We start from the raw sequence: 22,521 nt of genomic DNA on the forward strand, positions 1-22,521 counted from the left end.
TTCATGTGCAGCTAAAGGCCATGCGGTATCTTGGATTGCATTCTGAAACAGAAAAAAAGGACATTGATGGAACACTGGTGAAATCTGAATCTCTCTTTTAGTCAATAGCATTGCACTGTAGCACAGACCTTCTCAGTTTTGATAAAGTGCCAGGGTTGTGTAAGATGTTAACATCAGGGGAGCTGAGTAAAGAATATAATATCAGGGGAGGGTGGCTCATGTTCACCTACCGAGAGGAGACCCGTGTGTGTTCCTTCAGAGCTCTAGAAGCAAAGCTAATCAAGGAAATGATTTTATTGTCTTATCCGTCTCCCAGGCTCTCGATTCACATGGACGATGAACTGCGACATATTGCACAGAACTCTCTTCAGGGTCTGCTGGTGGACTTCTCGGACTGGCGGGAAGATGTCCTGTTTGGCTTTACCAACTTCCTGCTCCGGGAAGTAAATGACATGCACCACACACTCCTCGATTCATCCCTCAAGTTACTGCTCCAGCTGCTCACCCAGTGGAAACTGGTCATACAAACTCAAGGCAAAGTTTACGAGCAAGCCAACAAAATCAGAAATTCGGAGGTGATGTTCACCCTCTCCCCACTGATTTATATTCCACATGTATTATGTATGTAAATAGCCGGCAGCCCAGAGAACCTTGGGATTTCTTACCTTCAGCTACCTAGAAACTTTCTCCCTAGTGGTGGCCCTTCATTTTTCCACCCGCCGAAATTGTGACCAAGAAACTGAGCAGGTGGCATGCCACATCATGTTAGATTTACTAATATTAACAAGGCCGTGTAGGGAGTAGAAATGGTTTTCCTTCAGAAAATTGTGATTACCAATCTGTTTGTCAGAGCAAGTAGCCACAGGAAGAGACATAGAGCTAGATATGGATCTAGATATGGATATGAAGCTAGAGTTAGATATGGACAGAGATATGAATATAGAGTTGGACATGGATCTAGAGCTGGACATGGGTATGGATCTAGTTGGATATGGATATAGACTAGATGGATATGGATCTAGAGCTGGACATGGGTATGGATCTAGTTGGATATGGATATAGACTAGATGGATATGGATCTAGAGCTGGATATGGGTATGGATCTAGTTGGATACAGATATAGACTAGATGGACATGGATCTAGAGCTGGACATGGGTATGGATCTAGTTGGATACGGATATAGACTAGATGGACATGGATCTAGAGCTGGACATGGGTATGGATCTAGTTGGATATGGATATAGACTAGATGGATATGGATCTAGAGCTGGATATGGACATAGACATGAATATGGGTATAGATCTGGATACACATAGGGATATGGATCTAGACGTGGCCATGGATCTAGATATGGATGTGCTCTAGAGCTGGATATGCATATGGATCTAGGCGGATGTGGAGATGAATATAGATATGTGTCTAGAGCTGGATATGGACATCGATATATGAAAGTTAGCTGCCTACCAGTTGTTGTTTTTTTCTAATAAGCAACAGCTGGTTATTTTCTCCAATATCCAAAGAACATAGTCTTTTGGCTTCTTTATCATTTCCTGCCTCAGTCCTGGATCATAAACTTAATGAGAACATTTTGAAGAGCAAGTTGAGGAGTGTTGTCAGAGGAGAACCAGGGCAGTGTGACTTGACGTTGGCAATGAGCAGATGGAGGAAGGGTCTGGCATGGGAGGAGCCTAACTGAGGGTCAGAGGCATGCTCGGGCTTGGGAAGTATAATAGCATTTAGGGAGCAGCCAAGATCCCAGGTGGGCTGACCCCAGAGATGAGGTTCAGCTCATTCCTCCTTCCTTGTGCTCTACGCTTGCAAAGGTGACAGGGAGAAAAACAAGGATTACACGTGCTTGTAAAAGGAAGACTGAAATGATGGTGGGATCTGCTCTGTGGTCTGTCTTGCTTTTGTTTTGAACTCACTTGGTTTGGAAACTTTCAGAACCCATCACATTAACGTGCAAAACCCAGATTAAAATCTAACGTGAAAACAAGTCTACAAGTCTGATCAGAAAGTAAATATTTGAAAATGTGTGATATTCAATTTAACAGCGATTGAAAAGTCTATGGGTTTAAGTAAAATCAAATGAGGTTACTTTAATGAAATATATGGTATCATCTCAGATGGTATGGATAGAAGCAGTTTTGTTTTTATTCATATGAGTAGCCTTTGAAAAGCTATTTTTTATCAGAGGTAACAGAGAGGTGATGGTTTTCCAAAGTAACAAAAAGTCATGTATGATATTTCATGAATAATAATGAATGCATAGACATGACTGGTTCTAAGCCATTGTAATTTATTTTAGTTTTACAAGGTCAAATGTGCTGGAACAGGTGCACATAAGGGCGGTTTCTTCTTCCATCGTTGTTTTTCTGAACACAGAGTGTTGTTCTCTTTGCATGACAGCTAATCGCCAATGGCTCCAGCCACCGAGTCCAGTCGGAGCGAGGGCCGCATTGCAGTGTGCTCCATGCCGTGGAAGGTTTTGCTCTGGTTTTGCTCTGCAGTTTCCAGGTGGCCACACGCAAACTGTCTGTTTTAATACTCAAGGAAATTCGAGCTTTATTTGTTGCCCTGGGTCAGCCTGAGGTATGGATCGTTTTTCTGAATTTTCCAATTCATGTCTTTCAACAGCTTCAACGTTTCGATTGAAAACTATAAAGAATTCAGTACTGGTTTATATTCTTTCCATCACACATGAGGTCAACAAATAATTTTTGAGTCAGGGCGTATTTTTAATTGTGAAATTGTACTCTTGATCGACAAGAGAGACGCTATATATTTTGAGGGCAACAGAATAGACCATTTCCGATTCTCTAAGACATGGTGCTTTGTGAATAAGTGAAGAATATGAAGATTTGGCTATAGGTCATTTTCTTTCATAATGTTCAGTGTACATAGAATTAAGATATTATTGAGAAAATAATTCATCCCATTGAAAATGAGCATGGTTTAATCTCAATAGTAGTAGAAAAATGGCATCACAATAAGACATGTCCCCTTGAGATAAAAGAAGTAAGCCAATTAATAACCATGGTTGACCCCAGCTATTCTGCACTTGGTCAAGTGCTGTCCACCCAGGTTTAGATGTTAAGGTTCATGACCTGTCGGCACAGGTGCCAAACTCTGTGTGTAAGTTGGTGAAAGAAGGACCAGATTTTTATGTCAGTTACTTCTTTAAAAAAAATACTGCTTTCCATTGTCTTGTTTTAAATCACTAGTCTTGGTTTTATGATCCTCAAAATGATCATTGTCTTGCCAAATCATTTTCAAAGGTACCCACTCCTTTCTGCCCACATTTCTTCAGCTAGCTTCCTGACGTGTTTTAGGACCTCTCTGGGATTTGGTAAATGTTCTGTCGGACATGCTGTATTTTGATAAACCTTGATTCAGTCTCTAATTCTGATAATAATGATAATGATAATTACTATGTACGTGTTGGGCACTGAGCTGTGCTTTGTACATATCCTCTTGTCGAACCCTCACAACCCCCTAAGAATCGGTGCTGTTATTATCTGCATTGCGAAGATTCTGAGACTGAACTTCAGGGAGGTTAAATGATTTGCTCCAAATCAACGGCAAAGATGTGGCAGAGCTAGAAATGAAAGCCAGATATATACGCCTTTAAAGCCCAGGTTAACTGCTATTCCAGCAGGCTGTGTTGAGAACATTGCTCATACGTTGCGTTCTTTGATCAGCTGCAACTTTTTTTTGTATAATTTTTTTTTTACTGAGGTATAATTGACATGCACTGTCATTAGTTTCAGGAGTACAGCAGAGTGATTCCATGTCTGTGTATATTGTGAAATGTTCGCCACAATAAGGAGCTAACATGCATCACTGTACAAGGCGACAGGGTATTTTTTCTTGTGAAAAGAACTTTTAAGATCTACTCTGAGCAATTTTCAAATATACAATACAGTATAATTAACTCTAGTTGCCATGTCGTACATTACATTCCCATGAATTATTTACTTTATAACTGGCAGTTTATACATTTAGACTCCTTTTCCCATTTCATCACTTCCTCTCCACCCACCTCTGGTGACCAACCAGTCCATTCCCCATATCCATGAGCTTGGTTGTCTTTTTTTTCAACCACAACTTTTTTGAAGCCGTTCTCATTCCTACATAAATGAGGACACTCTGAAGCTTTCCTATAAGGCTTCTAAGTAAATCATTTCATATGTCTGAGCCTCTCTGTGACAAAGGATGGCAAATACACGTCATGCATATTCACACTCTTCATGTAGAAGAATGGCCTATAAGATATTCTCTCTTGTGCTTTTTCCAATTTGCTTCTTTTCCAAATAGCTGTGCATAACCTAGATACCGCAGAGAGTGTATGGTCAGTATCCAGTGCAGTTTCTTTGGAACTGAAATTCAGTCACAGTCAGCAATTTCTCAGTTATTTTAGCAGATCAGTGACATAAGGAAAGTGCATTTTTGTGGCCTGGCAAAGCGTCTTCTTGTGGGTTTTCCATTTCTTCACGTTCACGACAGCATCATGAATAATGTGTGAGACTGTGATTTAGGTTCCAGGCTGACTGTGTTTATGTGCATGAGTTTGTGCAATTCAGGTACATGTCTTTTCAGTACCATGTGAAACTGGAGCTCTACTTAGCATCCCTGAAGCCTTGTAAGACTAAACTGGGAATCATAGGGAGTGTCACCGACTACCTTTCACTGCCTCAGCCCTCACTTTTCCGTGGGAAAGCCCTTATCACTGCCTTGCAAGCAGTTCTGCTTCATGTGCTGAACAAAGGCGGTGGGGATGATGGAGGGATTCATTTTCCCACGCAGAGTAATCGCCTCCCTTCTGTGCAGGACGACGACAGGCCTATGATCGATGTCATGGATCAGCTGAGTTCTTCCATCCTCGAAAGTTTTATTCACGTCGCAGTTTCAGATTCAGTAAGTACCCGTTTGCTCCTGCCTGCTGATGGCTCTTAAGGGTAAGCTCTGGACCTGTCTGAAAAAGAGGCACAAGGAAAAATGAAGTGGGAGAATTCCAGGCTTTTATGTCAGGTTCATAAACTGACACAAAAAGACTTAGGAAACAAGACTAGCTTTTGAAATACTGGATTGGGAGACAGATAAATTTAAAGCAAAATCTGAAGAAAAAAAAAAAGAAAAAAAATATTCTAGTTCTGTAAAAAGTAAAAAATAACAAATAAAAATAAAATAAACAAAATCTGAGTCTGAGAAAGATAGTTATGCAAATTGCAATTTCAGGAATTCTCAGGATTCTTTCAGAAAATTAATTTGCTTTATTTATTACACTTAACACTATATATAACCTGTATTTATGTGGTACTTTATATGGTGCTTGCACATTTATTATCTTTTTTGACCTTCATAGTTATTAAAACTCAAAACCATTAAGAAGCAGGGCCGTAGTCACACAGAGTGTGAGGGTCTGGACTTGACCTTGTCTGGACTCTGAAGCTAGGAGAGCATATATTCTTTGTTTTAAAAGACCATGTTGGCATCTTTCAATTTCTGATCAAGTACAAGGGAAATTGAAACTGATTTTAATTACCTGATTTTTAAGAAATGAACATAGCACATTAGTGGGACATGAATTAATTTTATCTAAATAGCTGAAGAGAGGCAGGGAGACCTGCAGAATTCTCAGAGCTGATGCCCCCTTGTATATCCTGGTCAAAAAGCTATAAATGAATGTGAATATATTTGACACATAGCTATAAATACATATAAAACCTGAAGGCATTTGGGAGCTTTTCATGACCTTTCTGAGACTAAACACACCCCTATTTTTAGCAGTCTTATTCCTGCTTATGATTGTAATATTAATGATAATTACGAAAACTATTAGACACGCAGCACCGACCTTAGCAGTGATATTGAAGGGTCCTACCTCTCCTTTTAGAAATTCATATTCTTCAGTCACAGAATGGGAGAGGCACAGAATGGTTTTGAGTTTTAATTATTTCATATACATGTCTTGTTTCCCTGCAGATTCTATTTCGTTCTTGAGATTTTGTTCTGTGTTTATCAGTCAAAACCTAGGGCCAGGTAACCAGGTCAGCAGTCCTGCACATAGGAAGATGCACAGCAAGGGGAGAAGAGGCGCCTGGTGGGGCAGGGGAGGGAGGGCACACAGCGCTGGCTTCGTGCCCGGTTTTGACATCCCTTACCTCTTGGCATTCACTTAAAGATGTGATGAGATCAGCATTATCATTTCCAAGTCATGAATTAAGCAGACAGACACTCTGGAATGTTCAAAAGTTTTCCCAGGTCACCGGCTTCAGGCAGAGCCTGTGTTGGAGCTTTAGCTCTCTGGCTCTGAAGCTGTAGCTATTGCCTCTCCAGCCCACCAACCATTGAGACCCCTGGGGCGGCGTTCTTCCCACGGGGACTCAGAGGCCCAACAGATAAAAAGCATCCCCGTAAAGGCCTAGCACATGAAATGACAGTTTTCTCTCCTGGCACAACAGTTAGATTATTTGAAACCTGGTCTTCCCTAAACTATGATATTCCAGACCTAAAAGAGAATGAGATGTAATAAATTATGTGTTACCAAAATATAAATGCATATCTCTATGTAAGATACAATGGGTGTTTCAAAAGGTTTTAGAATGTGTTATTTTGGTTTATATCACAGGGCAAGAATAAGCAGTTACCTTTCCTCAGATATCATGTGACTATGACTAAGAATATGTATATGTATAACTGAATCACTTTCTGTACAGAAGAAGTTAATACAGCATTGTACATCAACCATACTTCAATGAAATTGTTTTTTAAAGTCATTAGTAAAATGCCCTTAATGAAAAGGAATTGCATTTAGCCATTTCCCTATGCCCCAGGGAAGGTATTTCAGTCCAAGCTAAGGTAAACAAGGTCACGGCTTTAAAAAAATAATAATTACAGGGATAATAACACATTTCTGCATCTCAGAGATTAATAAATTTTCAGAATTTATTTTTCTTTTTACGGCTGCACCTGCGGCGCGTGGAAGTTCCCCGGCTGGGGGTCCAATCAGAGCTGCAACTGCCAGCCTATACCACAGCCACAGCCACACGGGATCTAAGCCACGTCTGCACCCCACCCCACAGCTGGCAGCAATGCCAGATCCTTAAGCCACTGAGCGAGGCCGGGGAGCAAACCCACATCCTCATGGAGACAATGCAACAGGAACTCCCCTTTTCAGAATTTTAAATTAGCACATCCACGGTCAAGTCCCCGTTAACGAATGTCGTATATGTTTTCGACAAGTATGTAGTGGGCAGTTCGGGGGCGCTAGTGTGCAGGGCTCTGTGACATTGCACCTGCGTGGAGCATGGCCCATCCTTAAACTCTGCCTTTGGGATGACTTCCGTCTCACGGAGGAAACAGCCCTGACCACAGACCCGGGTCTGACATGGGAGGCGTGAGCGGGGCATTTGCGATTCCCAGCCTGGCCCGTTGTGGAGGCCGTGGGAAGGCACCGTGGAGGAAGGACGGGGCTGGGCCGGCCGGGGACCTCGCGGTTCAGCCTCGACCCCTCGCCTGCTTCTCGCGCCCGCAGGCCACCTTACCGCTGACGCACAGCGTGGACCTGCAGTGGCTGGTGGAGTGGAGCGCAGTGCTGGTCAACAGCCATTACGACGTGAAGAGCCCTTCCCACGTCTGGATTTTCGCGCAGTCTGTCAAAGACCCCTGGGTGCTCTGCCTCTTCAGCTTCCTGCGACAGGAGAACCTGCCCAAGCACTGCCCCACCGCCCTGAGCTACGCCTGGCCCTACGCCTTTACCCGGCTGCAGTCGGTGATGCCTCTGGTGGACCCAAAGTAAGGGTCCCCACGCTTTCCTCCATGTCCTTGTTCTGCCTCTTGCCCCCTCGCATCTTCATTGCCCATGAGAGATCAGGAGAGCATGCTCCCTAGTTTTTGAAAGCTCTATGACAGAATTCTTAACATTGAGTGAGAACAGGTTAAAAGTTCTTATCTAGAAAATTCTCCCCCTTAATCATCAGTGTGATTATCTGAGAATAGAATCTTAGCCCCTTACTGGTTAAAAAAAAAAAATCTTTAAGTGATACCTAAAATCTAGAATGTAGTTTCACTCTTGTTTGTCACTCCCTATTTCTAGTAGCCCAATTAATGCCAAGAAAACCAGCACTGCCGGCAGCGGAGATAACTACGTTACCTTGTGGAGAAATTACCTTATTCTTTGTTTCGGAGTTGCCAAGCCCAGTATCATGAGCCCAGGACACTTGCGAGCTTCCACTCCAGAAATAATGGCCACTACGCCCGATGGTACCGTGAGCTACGATAACAAGGTGACATGACATGCTTCAGAGGAATTATTCTGTAAGGTTTTTTTTTAGCTTGTTTGTCTAGAGTTCACAGTGTGAATTGCACTGTGCCTGCCATCTGGAGTATGTGGGATCAGAGTTTCATCCTACACATTTCTAAATTCCATTGAGCGTTTGTGTAAATAATTTATGATGCCTCCCTGACAAGTGGGGAACTGCAGATAAAAGGAAGTTAGGAAGTTTGCCTAAGACCAGAGAGTGACCTGTATTTATTAGTGCCCCGAGGTTTGGTTCATGGGCTCCGTTCTACATACTGTATTTCTCTCACTCCTCACCAAGTAATCCCCTTTAAACCATGTCTGGATTAAATTCTCTTGGTAAAGATGGTTTTGTGGATTTAAATGGTATGTGTTTGAAAGACTATTTTAATAAGAATGTTCTTTCAAATTTGTGTCCCAGATTTAAAAAAAAAATGCATTCATTGTGCTGTATTAAAATGTACGTGTTTTGTTTTGCTTGTTTATTTATTTATTTTTTTTCCTGAAATGATGGCAGTGCCTTGGGATGTGGTTCAGTACTTAAAACTGTGATAATGGAATCATCGTTTGATTTAAGGAAGGATTCGTTGTCATGTTACCTCTTTTTCACTTTTAACCAACTTGTTTCAGGCCATAGGCACCCCATCGGTGGGAGTTCTCTTAAAGCAGTTGGTGCCTTTGATGAGACTAGAGGGCATTGAGATCACAGAGTCCTTAGTTTTAGGATTTGGAAGAACAAATTCCCTTGTTTTCAGGTACAGTAGTCTTAATGAGTTCTCCTAAATTCCTATGTACTGCTGCTGTGGTAGTTCCTGCTTCTAACTCAAGTTTGAGTTCGCGCATTGGCATGTGCCTAGAGAGTGCAGGCTTTGCACAGTCCCTTTGTGTCCTTGTGGGTTGACGTGCATGTGACAAGCATTCCTTGCAACTGCCTCGCCTTCCACTTTTCGTCATGGCAACTTTGATTTTACCTCTCAGATTTTCTCTCACTTACAAGCTTCCTTTTAGATAACTGTACACGCAAAGCATTCCATGTCGCTCCCATTAGCCAGCCTGTTCAGAGGCTGTAATGTCAAAATAATAAGTGTCTGCCATCAGCCACTTGTGCAGCAGACTCTCAAAGCATTGACAGGACACTTTCAAGGGTGTCCGTTATGCATCACGCTTGCTGCTCTTTCTATAAGATGCTGTATCCGCCCCAAGGGAACCATCAGGTCTCACTTTCTGGATTCCTTACTCATTTCACACCTTTAAGCAAATAACCACGCCATCTGAGGCAGTGTCAAAGCCTTTTCAAAGAGACACCGTAAAATGTGAGTTCAGGCTGCCTCTGATGACTTTATCTAACACCGAAAGCCTAGGAGGACAAAGAAAATCTTAGTTTTCCATGTACACAGAAAAGGGAACGCTCCCAGCATCTGTGAGAAAGCTTATCTGAAAAATAAAGATTAACGAGACATTTTAGAAGAAACTGAAAAAAGATATGTTCCCGTATCGAGTCAGATGTTATCCTTTAAAAAAAGTGCTTGTGGATCCTGACTCTTTGAGTGCCAGTTAACCAGTGTTTTACTACTTACTGGTTAATTAGTTAAGACAAAGCGTCAGATAGAAACACTGCAAGAAGATAATAAAAACAATTCCTGAAATTACGTAGTGCTTTTTCCCAGGGAACCTAAGGCTCTTTTGCTTGTCTTACCCTCTAAGTATTCCCAGGAGGAGGTAAGATTACGCATCTGACTGGCCATGTGGATGGGAGAAACGTCAGCTATGACATTGTTACCGTAAATAAAAGAATGTCTCTAATTTAAAACCATCGGTATGACTATAGAATCGTATCGATTGAGAGGGTGAAAGGTAAAAATGCACGGACTACGCATTTGATCAAGGGTTGCTCCTAGAGGAAAGACCATTCCTGGTCTTTCCATTTCTTTGATGAAGAAACTCGAGCATCTGTGTTGGAGACATCCGGTTTGTCACACAGGCTTCCTGTCTCTCAGCACAGCACACTGTACAGAGGCTGTCTTCCGGTCTTTGGGTTTCCCTGGAGAGTGATGTCTAATAGCACAAAGAAATATTCTACCAGGAGATGCAGGGTTTGCAGATATGGAGCAAACTCTAGAAAAAATACCTCGCGACAGGCTAGACAATGCATTCAGAAGTTTGCCTTGACAATGCAGTTCAGAAGTTCATTCCTAAAGAAGACAACTAATTAGATTAGTAAATAGAAAGCCGAGAATTAGAGATAATGGGGACAGGTGACGTATGTACATGTAGCATGAAATACATGTATATATCAATATGATGTTTATTTTTACTACACAAGAGAAAAGGTTTTGTTGAGAACCTCACTGGTAAGCGTACTTGCCAGGAGTCCCAGTGTGGTTCAGTGGTAACGGACCCTACTAGTATCCATGAGAATGCAGGTTCGATCCCTGGCCCTGCTCAGTGGGTTAAGGATCTGGCACTGCCCTGAGCTGTCGTGTAGGCCACGAACATGGCTTGGATCTGGCATTGCTGTGGCTGTGGTATAGGCCAGCAGCTGCAGCTCCGATTCACCCCGTAGCCTGGGAACTTCCATATGCTGAGAGAGTAGCCCTAAAAGTAAAATAAAATAATAAAGTACTTGCCGTATTTGCATTTATCATAAGAGCTCACATAAGGAAATTTATCTCTGAAATTCCAAAAAGACTTCATTTGCAAATCAACTATAAGTTAATCTCTTGAGCACAGATGCCAAAGGTAAAGCCATAGTCATTGCACCTATTTCTTTTGCTTTCATTAGACTGAAAATCACTTCTGTTTGGGGAGTCCGTTTTACTGATCCACAGCCTGTGGTAAAGTGCTTTGCATTCAGGAAGCACTAACAAAATATTGTTGGTTTAATGCTTTGGGTAGGATTTTTTGCCATAGAGGTCTCCAAAACATTAAATCAAAATCAAGTCAACAAGTAGGTATTGAGCCCAACATAAATACACAGCCCTGGGGTCAAGACTGATAACATCAAGTACAGGGCCACGTCTATTTCCAGTTCACCACGTGACTGGGAAATGGAAAGACCAGGGGAGATCTGGATGTCAGAAGCAAAGTTAAAAAAGCAGATTCTCAACTTAGAATAGATTTACAAGGAGATCCTGCTGAATAGCATTGAGAACTATGTCTAGATACTCATGTTGCAACAGAAGAAAGGGTGGGGGAAAAACTGTAATTGTAATGTATACATGTAAGGATAACCTGACCCCCTTGCTGTACAGTGGGAAAATAAAAAAAAAATTAAAAAAAAAATTAAAAAAAGCGGATTCTTTAAGATCGAATGACTATCTTTTGTGACGAAGTGGGTGTCAATACTAAATTTCTAATGCCGACCTTTTTCATTCATAGAGAATTGGTAGAAGAACTTCATCCATTAATGAAAGAGGCTCTGGAACGAAGACCAGAGGTAAGATTTTGAGCTTGTCATTCATGCCTGGGCTTATTTGAACAGTAGCATGAATTAAAATCACCCCCAGTGGTTCCCCTTAAAGAATACAAATGTATCAACATGTTTTTTTTGATGAATCTTGCTATGTTAACTTCTCCTATTTTCATTATTTTTTTGGTGTGTGAGTATTTAGTATAATGTGATTCCAGTTTTAAAAGATGTTAAGTCCAAAACTTAAGAAAGAAAAGCAACCTAAATAGTCGTATGCATGCTCAGAGGTTACATTGTTCGGAAAGGGTTTTGAGTTAAGATTGAATTTTGGTTTGGGGTTAGGATGCTTGTATTTCACAAGGAGTTGAATGGCTGGGAACATTATTTGTTTCATCTGTTTTAGGAAGCATTTTCCTCAACATTATCTTCCCCGAGTGAACTTGGAAAGGATACATTTATACTGTAGCAAGATAAAAAAGTAAAACAGAATAAGACTAAAAAAGAAGCTTCGCACAGAGTAGCTAAGGTACAAGGCGTAGGAGACGTTGGGCGGAGGGAGTGACAGCAGTGTTATCCCCGTGACCAGAATTGGTGGCACTGTTAGCGGCCACTGTTTTTCCACTTGTTCTTGTTTGAGCTTTTCAGCAGCTGCTGGGAGCCTCTAGGAAGCAAGGCTTGTGGGTTCTCAACATGCACAGCTTAACAGATATTGATGATCTGTTTCTGCTACAGCCCATAAGAGCAAGCGTGTTCCCTAAGGACTAGGAAGAAAGAAAAATACTTTTTCTCTTTTACTTTTAGAAAATTGAAAATGAATAGATGGCACCTTTCTTCAATACTGTTTCCTAAAGCAAAGTTAACACTTGTGCCTGTGTCTATCCGTGGTAGTACCTCTTTCTCTCTTTTTTAATGATTTTTATTTTTTCTATTATACTTGGTTTATAGTGTTCTGCCAATTTTCTGCTATAGCGAAGTGACCCAGTCTCGCACACACACACACACACACACACACACACACACACACACACACACATATTCTTTTTTTCACATTATCCTCCACCATGCTCCATTTTAAGTGACTAGATGCAGTTCCCAGTGCTATACAGCAGGATCTCATGGCTTAGCCACTCCACATGCAATCGTTTGCATCCATGAACCCCAGACTCCCTCCCCCGCCTTGGCAACCACGAGTCTATTCTCCAAGTCCATGAGTTTCTTTTCTGGTATTACCTCTTTCTACACAGAACAAAAAGCGCCGAGAACGGAGAGATTTGTTAAGGCTCCAGCTACTTCGAATTTTTGAACTTCTGGCTGATGCTGGTGTCATAAGTGACAGGTAGGGTGGAAATTATACCGAGCTGATCTCTCCTCAGCAAACTCATCTGTTCGTGTCTCTTTTTTTTTCTTGTGGTCTTTATTTTGCTAAAAAGTATATTACCTTGAACTTTTAACGTAGAAAAGTCCAAAAAAGCTTGGGTCTTTTTCATATTCTATGTACACTGCATCTAAGTCAAGAACAAATTTAGTGTGCAGGGAAGTTTCCGTGTGGCACAGTGGGTTAAGGATCCAGCATTGCTGCAGCTGTGGCGCGGTCTGCAGCTGCCACATGGGTTTGATCCCTGGCTCAGGAATTCCACGTAGGGTGTGGCCAAGAAATTTTTTTTTTTAAATGTGCACTTAAAGTATTTTTGAAGTTCTCACTGTGGCACAGTGGGTTAAAGATCCAGCTTTGCTACAACTAGGGCGTGTGTCACTGCTGGGGTGGGGGTTCAATCCCTGGCTGGGGAACTTCAATATGTTGCAGGTACAGCCAAAAAAAAAAAATGTAGTATGCAAGTTTTGATAGTGAATCATACTTTCTTTTTTTGTTTGTTTTTTATTATTGTTGTTTTGTTTTTATTTTTATGGCCACAGCTTCCATATGTGGAAGTTCCTGGGCTTGGGGTTGAATCAGAACTGCAGCTGCTGGCCCACACCACAGCCACAGCAATACTGTTTCCAGGTGACCTGTGCCACACCATGTGGCGACGCTGGACCCTTAACCCACTGAGCAAGGCCAGAGATCAAACCACATCCTCATAGAGACAAGGCCAGGTTCTTAACCCACTGAGCCACAGCGGGAACTCCAAAACCTTATTTTTCCGTGCAGCATGTAGCACTTTGACATGAAGACTGATCATCTAAAAGTTTAACTTCCTTTTATTCTAGCACCAATGGAGCCCTAGAACGGGATACTTTAGCCCTCGGAGCTTTGTTCTTGGAATACGTGGACCTGACCCGCATGCTTCTAGAGGCTGAAAATGATAAAGAAGTGGAAATTCTTAAAGATATCCGGGCACATTTTAGTGCCATGGTTGCCAACCTGATTCAGCGCGTTCCAGGTACAGGGATACATCACTGGAAATTACCTCTCATGCTTGAAATACCAATTGTGCTCCTCATTTCTCTGCTTTCGTCTTTACAGCTGGTGGCCTGTCTGCAGGTCTGGGATGGGATCCTTTATTTGTTTGGAAATAACCTGGAAATACACTTGAGAGCAGATTGGGGGTGTGCAGCACAGAGTTGGAAGGGGAACAATAGGAATTAAATTTGGCTTCGTGCACATCATTATTCTTTGTTTTGGTTCCCATCTGAAAAATGAACCTGCGTCAGCAATGAGATCCTGCTGTGTAGCACTAGGGAGCTATGTCTAGTCACTTAGGATGGAGCATGATAATGTGAGAAAAAAGAATGTATACATGTATGTGTGACTGGGTCACCTTGCTGTACAGTAGAAAGTTGACAGAACACTGGAAACCAGCTATAAAGGAAAAAATAAAAATCACTGTTAAGAAAAAAATTTAAGCATTTTAAGCAAGTGAAAAACGAACCTGTGTGATGTCCATAGGACCTAAGTAAGTCAGAGGGAATGTTCACAGGGGCTTCATTTTCTCATTCTCACTGTGCTAATCTGTAAACATATAATCTCAGAAATGGAGTTCCCAATGTGGCTCAGCAGTAATGAACCTGACTGGTATCCATGAGGAAGTGGGTTCGATCCCTGGTCTCGCTCAGTAGATTAGGGATCCAGCATTGCCTGGAGCTGTGGTGTAGGTCACAGATGCAGCTCAGATCCCACATTGCTGGGGCTGTGGTGTAGGCCAGCAGCTGCAGCTCTGATTTGACCCCTAGCCTCAGAACGTCTATATGCTGAGGGCGCGGGCCTTAAAAAAAAAAAAAAAAACCTCGGAAATATTCCTGCTACTGATCCTATCCAGTCAACACATTATATGGAATTCTATAGAGCTTAAAAAATTATATTACTGAGAATTTTTCTTTTCATAGAGCAAATGGGTCTGAAACATTTTCACCTAATAGAAGCATAGCGAATAAAAACAGCTGGTCAGTTTGGTGTAAAAATTTATTACTGTAATTAATATGTTTGGACATAATTACAAAAAGCTGCAACTCGGCTGTTTCTGCTTTTTCATTATTTTGATGTTGTAAAGCCTTCTTACCAATCCTCCTCATCTTAGATGACCCTAAATTAAGATTTAACTTCTTAAAGATGTTTACAATAGACTGTATCCTGTATTTCACGGTTCTTCCTAAAGATGCAGCAGCAATCAAGAGAACATTTTTACATGTAAGCAGCGGCTGAATGGGAAGTGTTGCAGTTTTTCTAGACATTGGTTTTAAAACAGTATGTGTGAGTCCATTTTCTGTCTCTGCTTGCTGCTCTGAGACAAGGTGCTGTTGACTGAAAGATGAGAAAAGGAAAGAAAATTAGACTGGAGGAGTTCCCGTCGTGGCGCAGCGGAAACAAATCTGACTAGGAACCATGAAGTTGGGGGTTCGATCCCTGGCCTTGCTCAGTGGGTCAAGGATCCGGTGTTGCCGTGAGCTGTAGTGTGTAGGTCGCAGACACGGCTCGGATCTGGGGTTGCTGTGACTGTGGCATAGGCTGGTGGCTACAGCTCCGATTAGACCCCTAGACTGGGAACCTCCATATGCTGCAGGTGCAGCCCTGAAAAAAGTCAAAAAAAAAAAAAAGAAAAGAAAATTAGGCTTGACTTTTTAAGTATGTTTCATTACCTAACAAAAACTTGAGTTAGAAAATGAAATGAATCCTTGCCCCTAAACCTAAGCAACATAAACTGTATTCACGGTATTTTTCAGTCCAGTAGACCCTTAGCTCTGTGTTTTCTCTCTAGTTCACCACCGGAGATTTCTCTTCCCCCAGCAAAGCCTGAGGCACCATCTTTTCATCTTATTTAGCCAGTGGGCAGGGCCCTTCAGCATCATGTTCACTCCTCTGGATCGTTATAGTGACAGAAATCATCAGATTACAAGATACCAGTATTGTGCATTAAAGGTAGGTCACTTTGCCTCAGTGATTTGTCAGATTGATGATCTCTTTTCTTAAACAACCATGCCTGAAATAAGGTTAAAATAAATAATGCGATATGACATGAGAGAATGTTAAGTGCACATGCCAAAAAATCCAATAAACATACACATATATCAATACACAAACACCCTTTTAATTTCAAAATATCCACACATAAATAGCTGTGTATAAATATATAAATATTCTAGCTGTGCTCACAATTTCAAAATGCAAAACTTTTCTAAGACCCCACTTTTATCTAATGTTTCTGCTACATGAAAACCACAGTTTTCACTTATTTACCCTTTAAGTAGCTGCCTTGCTGATTAACTCGCAATCTAATACATATGCATTAGCTCAAGTTCAAACCCTGCCAAGAGTCACATTCCCTTTTTAGTCTCTTCCTGTCCTAAAAGACTCCCACAAATAAATTGCTATAGTACTAAGATGTCCACATTTTTAGAAGCATGATTCCCTACAGTTTAATTTCCTTTAGAAAATTGAGTTCCCTGGTGGCTCGGCAGGTTAAGGACCTGGCATTGTCACTGCTGTGGTTCAGTTCACTGCTATAGCATCTGTGACCCAAAAATTTCTGCATGCCGTGGGCATGCCCCCCCACCAGAAAAAGAGAGGGAGAGAAAATGAACTAGATAGCGTCTTTTTTATATATACCAGAAGTTACGGTCAGGTTGACTTTGGCCTCAGAGGAGGTCATTTAAGCCAAGTCCCCCATAGTTGTTTGGAACTCCTAACTACAGAGTGAATTAAGATCTTCCATTCTCTTACCTTCCTTTGCATCCTCCCCTCTCACAGGAACTAAGGTTTATAGTCTTCATTGTCTATAATCTTTGATTAAGTATCAATTATTTATTTCCATGTTTTTCATACTTTGCCAATTTAGTACATTCGTCAAGTTTGTGGGTTCAGTACTTGAGTCAAATATTTGTCATCAAAGCACAATTTGAAAAGCTATATTTGTTTTTTTTTTTTTAGGGCATGTGGAGGTTCCCAGGCTAGGGGTCGAATCAGAGCTACAGCTGCTGACCTATATCACAGCCGCAGCAACACCAGATCCAAGCCGCATCTGCGACCTATACCACAGCTCACAGCAATGTCGGATCCTTAACCCTCTGAGCGAGGCCAGGGATCAAACCCACATCCTCATGGATGCTAGTCAGGTTCGTTAACCACTAAGCCACAACGGGAACTCCTCTATATTTATCTTATAAACAGAATTCATTCACTTGAAATCACTGAAGGAAGGTTTATTTTAAATGCTGTGAAACAGTCATTTTGTTTTGAGTATCTTAGCCTTTTATCATAAAGATTTATTATAACATTGCATGTCCATTAAATTCAGCTTATAAGTTTTAACTCTTACAAAAAGAGACAAAATTTGGAATCTGATGTTTTATTGTCTCTATTGATGAATACTTTTTTTTTCTATTGAGGTATAGTTGATTAGAATGTGTTAGTTTCTGGCATATGGCAAAGTGATTGTTACACATATATATCTGTGTGTGTATATATATATATTCTCTTTCATATTCTTTTCCATTATGGTTTATTATAAAATACTGAATCAAGTTCCCTGTGCTAGAACAGTAGGATCTTGTTGTTTATTTTATATATAGTAGTGAGTGTCTGCTAATCCTAAACTCCTCATTTATCCCTCCCCCCTACTAAGTAATACTTTAAAACTATATGGAAATAGCTGCTTTAAAAGATTGTCATCATTTATAAATCTGGCAGTGTGTTTTTTTAAAGAAAGTTGTATACCATCCCTCCAGGTTTCATTCTCAGGCTATGTTCTGTCTTGTCCCCAGGCGATGTCAGCAGTATTGTGCTGTGGCCCAGTGTTTGACAACGTGGGCCTTTCTCCAGATGGCTACCTGTATAAGTGGCTTGACAACATTCTGGCTTGTCAAGATTTGCGAGTAAGTACTAGCCCAAAATGCATTGGTTTTCAATGTCTTGGGTCTTCTGCCTCGGTTGGGTTACTGACATGTCTCAGCGTTGTTCATGATGTCTCTTCACACATCGGCCACAGAAATGTTGTTTCGGGTGTTGTTCACATCACACTAGGATGCAGGACAAAAAACACGGTAACCTTTACCAAAGCTGAGCATAAACTAGGCCTTAAAGCAAGTCTCCACAAAGTTCAAATGACCGAAATAACACAGACTGCGTTCTCTAATCCTAATGGCATTAAGCTAGAAACAGATAATAAAAAAGAAATGAATATAAACGACCATTTAAGCCAGAAGTTGAATTTGTTGAAAGACTGATAAAATCAGTCAATCCATGGTGAGTCTGATCAAGAGCAATAAGGCCTATGTCACCAGCCTCAGAAATGTAAAAGGGACATCACTACAGATGCTACAGATACTAAAAATAAGAGAACATAGGAACATCTCTGTGCCAATAAACTTGAAAATTTAGATAAAATAGACAAATTCCTAGAAAAGCACGGCACAAAAAGAAAAGTAAATCTCAATAGTCATATACATAATAAAGAAATCAGTCTATAATTGAAAGTCTTCCCACAAAGAAAATTTTAGGACTAGATGGCTTTGTAGTTTAATTTAATATTTAAGGAACAAATTGAGTTGATTTAATACAAATCCTCAAAGAGAAAACAGCTCAAGAGGAAATACATCTCAACATATTTTGTGAGGCCCACATTATCTTCATACTAAAAGCTGACAAGGATTTTACAAGAAAGGTAATTCAAAGGCAATTTCATTCATATACATACAGACAGACACTTTAACAAAATATTAGAAAGTTGAATTCAGTGACGTGTTAAAACTGATTCATCATGATCAAGTCGAGATTATTTAAGAACTACAAAATTGGTTTAATATTCAAATGTCCTTCAGTTCATTTTTATATTATGATAGTCTAATAAGGCAATATCATCAATCATTTCAATAGATACAGAAAAAGCATTTAATAAAATTCTACATTCGTTCATGAGAGAAGCTCCTAACAAAACTAAGAATAAAAAAGAACTTCCTTAGTTTGATAAAGGGTGTCCAAAAAAAAAAAAAAAAAAAACCTGCAGTAAATGTCATACTAAGTAATGAGTATTTAAAGTGTTCTCTGAGATTTGAAGTTCCCGTCATGGCTCAGTGGTTAAGGAATCTGACTAGGAACCATGAGATTGCAGGTTTGATCCCTGGCCTCGCTCAGTGGGTTAAGGATCTGGTGTTGCCATGAGCTGTGGTGCAGGTCACAGACGTGGCTCAGATCCTATGTTACTGTGGCTGTGGCGTAGGCCGGCGGCTACGACTCCGATTAGACCCCTGGCCTGGGAACCTCCATATGCTGCAGGTGCAGTCTTAGAGAAAACAAAAAGACCAAAAGAAAATAATAAAGTGTTCTCTGAGATGAGAATGAACGAGGGAGCCTGGCTTCCCACCTCTAACTGCATTATACAAAGATATGGCGTTGTATTAGAAAAGAAAAAATAAGATAACAGGAATAAAAAAGAAAATACACTGTAGATCTGAATGTGGAAGCTACACAACCAAAGTCTCTAGAAAATAAGATAGGAGGATATTTTAATCCTTGGAGTTAGGGAAAGATTTCTTAAACAGGAGGCACAAATTGCTAACCAGAAAGAAAGACTAATTAATAACTTCTCTTCACCAGGAGACACCGTGAAGAGTGGAAACAGGCTAGCCATAGAATGAAAGAAGATGTTTGTACCATAAGCCAACAGAGTCTTTGTCTAGAATATGTAAAGGACTCTTACAAATAAAGACGTCAAAGACAGTCATGGAAAAATGAGGAAGAGATTTAAGCAAGCAGTTTACACGAGAGGTTATCCAGTATGTGCAACATAAGCCATGTACACATGTGTTCAAAGCAGTGTTATGAAGTCAAAAGCTGGAAACTACCCAGCTGTTCATCAGTAGTGGACTTAATACATTTTGGAGCAATCAGCAATTAGAACACTATATAACAATGCAAATGAATGAGTGTGGATGACCATTTCACATAAGCTGAGTGAAAGAAAACAAACACAAAATTAGATACTACCTGATTCTATTTATACAGAGTGCCAGGCAGCGCAGGCTGGCCCGTGGGGGTAGAAGTCAGGGTCATGGTTACATCTGAGGAAGAGCAAGAGGCTAGTGATGAAGAAAATTCACAGAGCAGGCTTCAGTGGCGCTGGTGATCTGGTCTTTTACTTCGTGGTGTTCACACTCGTGTGTTTAGTTAACTCATCATTTACTTGTGAATTATAGACCATCTACATTTTATAAAGGCTCTGGAGCACAGTAAAAACTTGCGGATTTTCTATGCCACAGCCACAGCAGTGCTGAAATCTGGGACACATCTGCAACCTACACCGTGGCTGGCGGCAACACTGGATCCTTAACCCTCTGAGAGGGGCCAGGGATCAAACCCACATCCTCATGGATACAAGTTCGGTTCTTAACCTGTGGAGCCACAGCAGGAACTGCCAAGTCAACTAACTTTTTAACGAAATGTGATTTTTAAATCTTTTGCAATAGTATCACCAGCTTGTACCTGCTGCGTCGTCTTTAAGCCTGTGGGAAACTAGGTTGATGATGTTTGACCATCCAGGGAGACTATAGCTCATACCCTGTAGTATAAAAGCAAACAAGCCATAATATTTCCTTCTCTACCTGATTGCTACTGGCAAGAAAGCTTACACCTTCAGGAAGAAGCAGGAAAATGTTGCTTTCTGAGGGGAATATAGACAGTCCCCAGCCCCCAGGCTAGTCCTGGACAAATGTGACCATCCAGTATTTGACAGTAATTTCAAGCATCTTCAGTTGAGGATCCTATTAATTCTACCAAGTGTGATGATCTTTTCATATGAAAGGCTGCTTTAAAAGAGCTTATTGATACTGTATTTCTTTTTCTTTTCTTTTTTGTCTTTTTTTTTTCTTTCGTCTTTTTGCCTTTTCTAGGGCCGCTTCCTTGGCATATGGAGGTTCCCAGGCTAGGGATCAAATTGGAGCTGTAGCCGCTAGCCTACGCCAGAGCCACAGCAATGCGGGATCCGAGCCGCGTCTGCAACCTACACCACAGCTCACGGCAATGCTGGATCCTTAACCCACTGAGCAAGGCCAGGGACTGAACCCGAGACCTCATGGTTCCTAGTCGGATTCGTTAACCACTGAGCCACGACAGGAACTCTGATACCGTACTTCTTTTTAAAAGATTGCTGACTAAGCTGTACAAAGTATATTTAGTCATCAAGCCTCATAAATGTATTCCCTCTGATTTTCTTCCTTAAGAGTCTGCGTGCATAAAGGTTATCCTTTTATATTTTTAATTTTTTAAGCAAATACATGTATTTTGCAAAAATATTTTAAATGTGAAAAAGAAACATTGCCAATAAAGTCTTTATCAGCTTTTCGGGGTTAAAAATCGAGAATGGATGCTATGTGACAGATTTCGAGTCACATTTAATTTTTGCATTTCAGTTTTCAGTTGCAACATCGCAATCTCTTAAGAATTCCTGGAATATAAATTAATCAAGATGAAGGTCCAGTCTTCATTTTCCTTTTATCCGATTTATATTCACTAGGCTTGATTTTGTCTTTCCCCAGGATGAAACTTCATTAAACGTGAGTAATTGCTTTTCTTCATGTATTCAGGTGCATCAACTTGGCTGTGAAGTTGTTGTCTTGCTCTTGGAACTAAACCCTGACCAAATTAATCTTTTCAATTGGGCAATTGACCGATGCTACACCGGTTCCTACCAACTCGCATCTGGCTGCTTCAAAGCCATAGCAACTGTGTGTGGAAGCAGGTGAGTGGAAGGTACAGGTCACTGACAAATGCAGTTGCTCTTCACTGGAGGTCCCACTGTGGCTCAGCGGTGATGAACCCAACTAGTATCCGTGAGGATGCATGTTCGATCCCTGGCCTCGCTCAATGGTTTAAGGTTCCGGTGTTGCCACAAGCTGCAGCTTAGGTTGAGGATGCAGCTTGGATCTGGCCTTGCTGTGGCTGTGGCATTCCGCTCCAATTCGACCCCCAGGCTGGGAACTTCCATACGCCTTGGGTGTGGCACTTAAAAAAAGACCAAAAAAATATTGCTCCTCATCATACGAATAATTGAGAGCTGCCGATTTTTGCAGGTACCTGAGCAGAATAAATTCCAAGGAAATACAAAATGGCCTGTATTTTCCCAGCAGATAGGTTATGCCCTATAATATGTTGATTTGTTCATTCTACCAAGAGAATGGTTTGTAACTGCAGCACCCTTCTTTTATTTATTTATTTTGCTTTTTAGGGCCACACCCTCAGCATATGGAGGTTCCCAAGCCAGGGGTCAAATTGGAGCTGTGGCCACTGGCCTACATCACAGCTACAGCAACGTGGGATCTGAGCCACATCTGCGACCTACACCACAGTTCATGGCAATGCCAGATCCTAACCCACTGAGGGA

General features: G+C 41.1%; 1 protein-coding gene across 10 annotated transcripts in view; it reads left to right on the forward strand.

Moving 5' to 3' along the window:
- Positions 1-22,521, forward strand: part of FRY (FRY microtubule binding protein) — a 421,192-nt gene that overhangs the window by 304,571 nt on the left and 94,100 nt on the right. For 9 of the 10 annotated variants that reach the window (XM_084981419.1, XM_084981420.1, XM_084981421.1 and 6 more), the window contains 12 exons: positions 317-575; positions 2,412-2,594; positions 4,833-4,919; positions 7,540-7,799; positions 8,101-8,290; positions 8,935-9,059; positions 11,683-11,740; positions 12,958-13,049; positions 13,922-14,094; positions 15,907-16,067; positions 17,909-18,019; positions 21,725-21,879. In XM_084981419.1, the coding sequence (XP_084837545.1) occupies positions 317-575; positions 2,412-2,594; positions 4,833-4,919; positions 7,540-7,799; positions 8,101-8,290; positions 8,935-9,059; positions 11,683-11,740; positions 12,958-13,049; positions 13,922-14,094; positions 15,907-16,067; positions 17,909-18,019; positions 21,725-21,879 (1,854 nt within the window). Of the gene's footprint in view, positions 1-316; positions 576-2,411; positions 2,595-4,832; positions 4,920-7,539; positions 7,800-8,100; positions 8,322-8,934; positions 9,060-11,682; positions 11,741-12,957; positions 13,050-13,921; positions 14,095-15,906; positions 16,068-17,908; positions 18,020-21,724; positions 21,880-22,521 lie in introns of all 10 variants that reach the window. The other variant, XM_084981422.1, reaches the window with a different exon arrangement.

The sequence above is a fragment of the Sus scrofa genome, chromosome 11 (genome assembly GCF_054392235.1).
Source record: "Sus scrofa isolate SSC_HxYL_T2T_F1_AM1 chromosome 11, Sscrofa_HxYL_maternal_Yorkshire_Landrace_v2.0, whole genome shotgun sequence".
Lineage (NCBI taxonomy): Eukaryota > Metazoa > Chordata > Mammalia > Artiodactyla > Suidae > Sus > Sus scrofa.